The sequence below is a fragment of the Mauremys reevesii genome, linkage group 7 (assembly GCF_016161935.1).
Source record: "Mauremys reevesii isolate NIE-2019 linkage group 7, ASM1616193v1, whole genome shotgun sequence".
Classification (NCBI taxonomy): domain Eukaryota; kingdom Metazoa; phylum Chordata; order Testudines; family Geoemydidae; genus Mauremys; species Mauremys reevesii.
The window spans coordinates 101,639,814-101,644,536 of NC_052629.1; the positions used below are offsets into that span (position 1 = coordinate 101,639,814).

Consider the following 4,723-nt stretch of genomic DNA (forward strand, 5'->3'; position numbering starts at 1 on the left):
AGGGAGGGAGGATGAGGAGGAATGCAGCACGCTTGGGGAAGAGGTGGGACTGGGGCAGGGATTTAGGGAAGGGGTCCAATAGGGGCAGGGAGGGGGCGGAGTTGGGGTAGGGACTTTGGGGAAAGGGTTGGAATGGGGGTGGGGAGGGGGAAAGTTGGCACCTATGGTATATGGTAGGTCTCTGCTTTAAGGTCTACTGATATGTGCAGTTTAAAAAAAAAGGTTACAAAAAATGGAAAAGGCCAGTTAAAGGAATTGGTACTTTTATTGGACTAATGGATGAATCACCAACCTCAGAAAATCAGTTTTCTTGTAGAGAGACAAGGTGGGTGAGGTAATATCCTTTATTGGACCAACTTGGTGAGAGAGACAAGCTTGCAAGCTTAAACAGAACGGTTCATGACCATGAGTGAAAAACTCAGGGCAGACTGTCAAGAAGCAAGGCAGAGACCCCAAACTGGTTAAGTGTTACAGATTTCACCAACCCAGTAACAAGGTGTATTTCTAAAGCACTATAATAGTTTTACCATGGAATCACAGACAGTCATCTCTGGCACTTCTGTCTATCTTGCCACTAAGGCAAGAAAGCTTGTAAACTCAAAAGCTTATCTCTGTGACCAATAAAGTTGGTCCAATAAAAAATATGACCTCACCCACCTTGTCTCTCTAATATCCTGGAACCAACACACCTATGACACTGCATACAACAATGGAAGACATTGAATTCTGCCATCTGAAATGGAGTTTCCTTGTATACTGTTAGGCCCCAATTCAGGAAAGCACCTCTATTCAGCAGAGCACTTAAGCATCAGCTGACATCCCATTGACAGCAAGGAGACTTTACCATATACTAACAGTTAAGTATGTTAATACTTTGGTCAAGAGGGATGAATGTAGATTTCCTGAATCAGGGCCAGGTAATATAAATTAAAGGTTTTACTTTGTAGATGGGACTATATACATTGACTTTGGGTTAATTCAATATCAAATGTCAGGATGCTTAGTTTTCATATATCAGCTGATGAAAATATTTACCACTATAAACTTCATGGAAAATGTTTCATAGTATTATTGGATACGAGAATGAATAAACAAGGAAACAACACATCTAATCTCAAATGGGTTTGATTCTGTGAGGTGCTGAATTTTCTCATGAGTTACTGGAGGCACTCAGTACTTCACAGGACTGGATCATTAATACTGATAAAACCATTTGGATGGGACATAGTTAAGCTGGTAATATTAACTAGGCAAATATTAGCTAAATTTACAGTAATTAAAACATGAGAAAATATAAAGTCCATAAGAATGACATTTTAAACTGGTTTTCAGTTTAATTGGTTTAGCTAAAATATAAATTAGATGAATGCCACACATTGTTACTGTTCTCTAGGTTTTTCCATTTATAAATAGCTAGCATGTCTCGTATCATTTTTTAAAATTTCAACTCTATATTGCAAACACTGAAAAGCTATTTCATTCCAGTAAAATACCTAAGCTAAATTTGTTGTAACAGCAGTAGCATTTTTGCATAATTGTGTACTTTAAATGATTTTTTACTTCTACCTTTGAAATATTTGAAGCTTTGTTGAACAAAAACAAAACAATCGGTCACTTTTTACATGTATTCCTGCTGAATTTCTGAAATCAGTAACCACACGGGACCAAATCCTCAGATGGTATAAGTTGGTGTAGCTCCATAGTCTTCAAGTAAATTATTCAGATTTACATCAGCTCAGGATCTAGTGTATCATAGTTTGTTATTTGCAAAAATACCTTACATGTTTTTTAAAATATTTATTAAAATATATGGAAGACTTTTTTTTTAACAAAAAGTGCAATTATAATATGAGGCATGTCATAATGAAGTATTTACAGTTTATTCTAATGAAAATCATGATACTCTTTCAAAACTAGATGCAAATATCAAAGTACAAATATTACATTAGCATTGCTTAATAATGCAAATTATGAAGTTCCAATAATTCTTCATGTTCTACTGTGGTAGAATAATGGTGAACTAGCTGGCTTCTTCCTATTCCAGCAGGTTGGAGGTTAAAGTGTTTTTCACCATTATAAACTGAGATTCTCTGTGGGATCTTTTCAGCTTTGCACGACGATTCTGGAACCAGATCTAAAATTGAAATAAAATGCACATTTCTTGGAAATGGGTAATTTTTCCTTTAAAAAGTAACATTGTATGCAGGCCAGGTTTGACATTAATAAAGAATATCAGTACAACCATACAGTAAAATAATTTGTGAAATTCTGATAATTTGGAAGCTGAAGCAGCTTGGAAGTTTCAAAGCTACAGATGAAGGTATATGGTGAGCTGTAATAATTTTAATAAATAATAATGTAAGGCAGAGAAAATTATAGACAAAAGGACTCACTGCATTTCCTAGTTGAATTGGAAGGTAAGGACCTGCTTTGTTCCCACTGAAGTTAACAGCAAAACTTTCATTGACTTCAGTAGAATAGGTCTGGACCCTCAAGGCTTGATCCAGGAAGATGCTGAGCATCCTGAACTCCAAGTGGAGTCAGTGGAAGTTCAGAATGTTCAATAACTCCCAGAAGTGCTTAAACCCTTGCAGTATTAGTTAGTATGGCCTGATCCAACTTTTATGAAAAAGCCTCCAACTGACTTCAATGGAAGTTGATCAAACCCTTAGTGAACATTAAGGGCCTGATCCAAAGTCCAAAGAAGTCAGTGGGAGGCTTTCTATTGACTTTTATGGGCTTTGGGTCAGACCTTAAAATCCCTATGTACACTGCACTTTGAACCAAATGAGACAGAGTCTCAAATGTGACTTTAAAACAGTTTTGTCCTGTTTAAATTGGCTAGCCAAACCCTGCTTGAAATGTATTTATCTATTTGCTTAACTGTATTTATTTAGCTTTCAAACATGGTTCCAAACCCACTGTAGAAAGGGTTTTCAAACCTGGGATCGGAGAATGAAATCCTGGCCCCACTGAAGTCAATGACAAAATTCCCCATTTACTTCAATGGGACCTGGATTTCAATCTGAGTGTTCGGTAGGGGGAGAGCTTTGTGATGGTCAAGGAGGATGACACTGAGGTATTACAGCGATGAATGTCATATCAGTGCCAGAGAGAAGGGGAGGCTGAGAGGGAGGAGAAATTTCACTGGTTTCCCACTACAAATTACTGCCAATATAGTACCTATCTAATAATACACTAATGACTAAGGATCATTAAGAATAAATGCAACTTTCAGATGGTTATCCCATCCACCCACTTACATCATTGCTGAGCAGACGTCATGTGATCGCAGAATATATATATATATATATATATATATATATATATATATATATATATATATATATATATATATATATATATATATTTAAATTAAGTTACCTGGATCCTGTCTTCATCTAAATCTAGTTTGTGAGCTAGTTCTTCTCTAACATCAATGCCAGGATAGCAGTTCACTCTAAAAACATTTTCCAGCACTTCAATCTGAGGAGAATAAGCAAACAATCCATCAAACAATTAAAAATTTTACATTGTAGGAAGCAGAGAAAGTCAGTTCAAGTAAAAGACTTTCCCAACAATTTTTTGGGCCAGACTCCAATCTCATTTATACCAGCGTAAATCAAATGAAATTAGTAAAATTACTCTAGATTAACACCAGTCCTTAACTGCATATGTACATCTCTGTCTCTTTATGCAGTAGGTATCAACTAATCATTACATGCTTCCTATTGTTGAATGCATTTTACTCAACAAATGAATATAGCAAAACATACATTACTTTATTTATAAATAGGTAACTGAACCCCTACCTGGTTTCTAGTGAAAGCAGTTCTTGGTCTCCTACCCCTGTACCAGCTGAGTTCCCTTTTGTAAGATAGCCTTTCAGTGGCTGAAAAATATTTTTCATATTTCAAAACTCTTTCCTCCAGCATCGGGTAACTGTTAACATGAAATAATGGCCCTTCACAGGAAATGACAGGGGTCTGCAGACACTGAGTAGTGTCTTCTCCTAAAAACATAAAAATATAGAATTTAAATTCATAGATCTGTATTTGCCAATTTTTGAATGAGACTGTTATATTAAAATGCAAGCTTGTAACAAAATAAGTGATAATCTAATGTTTTAAGTATATGTCTCAATTGCACTGAGGTGCTTATGGAAACATATCCTTGATAATACACAAAACTTAACATAGGATAAAAAGTTAAGACAATAGAGAACTGAAACTGATGACATACCTAAATTGTTGCATGTATCCATCCATGGTCTGTGAGGTTTCGCAGCTAAAATGCCATCTTTTTTCTGTTCTAATCCCAAAATGCTTTCAATGGAAAACGAGCAATGTGTGGTTTTAGTTTCCACAAAACTGGATACTTTCTGAAGATTTTGAGACATTGCTGTATCAGAAGCACATAATGATGTACTTGCCATTCTTTCACCTTAAGTCCTATGCACAACATGAATTGTACTTGCATTTTCTTGCAGGTCCTCCTTATAGCTGTGTTGGCAAGGGGGTTGGATTTGCAACGTCATTAATTAAAATCTTTTATTAGAAAGTTTTAGCATGTCAATGAAGACTCTCCCACCAAGAGGCACGAGGAGTTAATTGTTTATTTGTTTGCAAGTAATTAGCAACTAATGGTGACACTAGGGGGGCCACCAAGAGGGACAAAAAGTGTTATCTCTTCTAACCAGAACATCGACTTAACTTTCTCAAAA

The 4,723-nt window shown here is 36.0% G+C and overlaps 1 protein-coding gene across 1 annotated transcript; it reads right to left on the reverse strand.

Annotated features, from left to right (window-relative positions):
• Nucleotides 1-2,035: 2,035 nt before the first annotated feature.
• HESX1 (HESX homeobox 1) lies at nucleotides 2,036-4,435 on the reverse strand. Its single transcript, XM_039480677.1, has 4 exons — nucleotides 4,243-4,435; nucleotides 3,813-4,012; nucleotides 3,385-3,486; nucleotides 2,036-2,134 (listed from the first exon to the last, which is right to left on the reverse strand). Exons 1-4 carry the CDS (start codon nucleotides 4,433-4,435, stop codon nucleotides 2,036-2,038), a joined length of 594 nt encoding a protein of 197 aa, XP_039336611.1.
• Nucleotides 4,436-4,723: the final 288 nt, after the last annotated feature.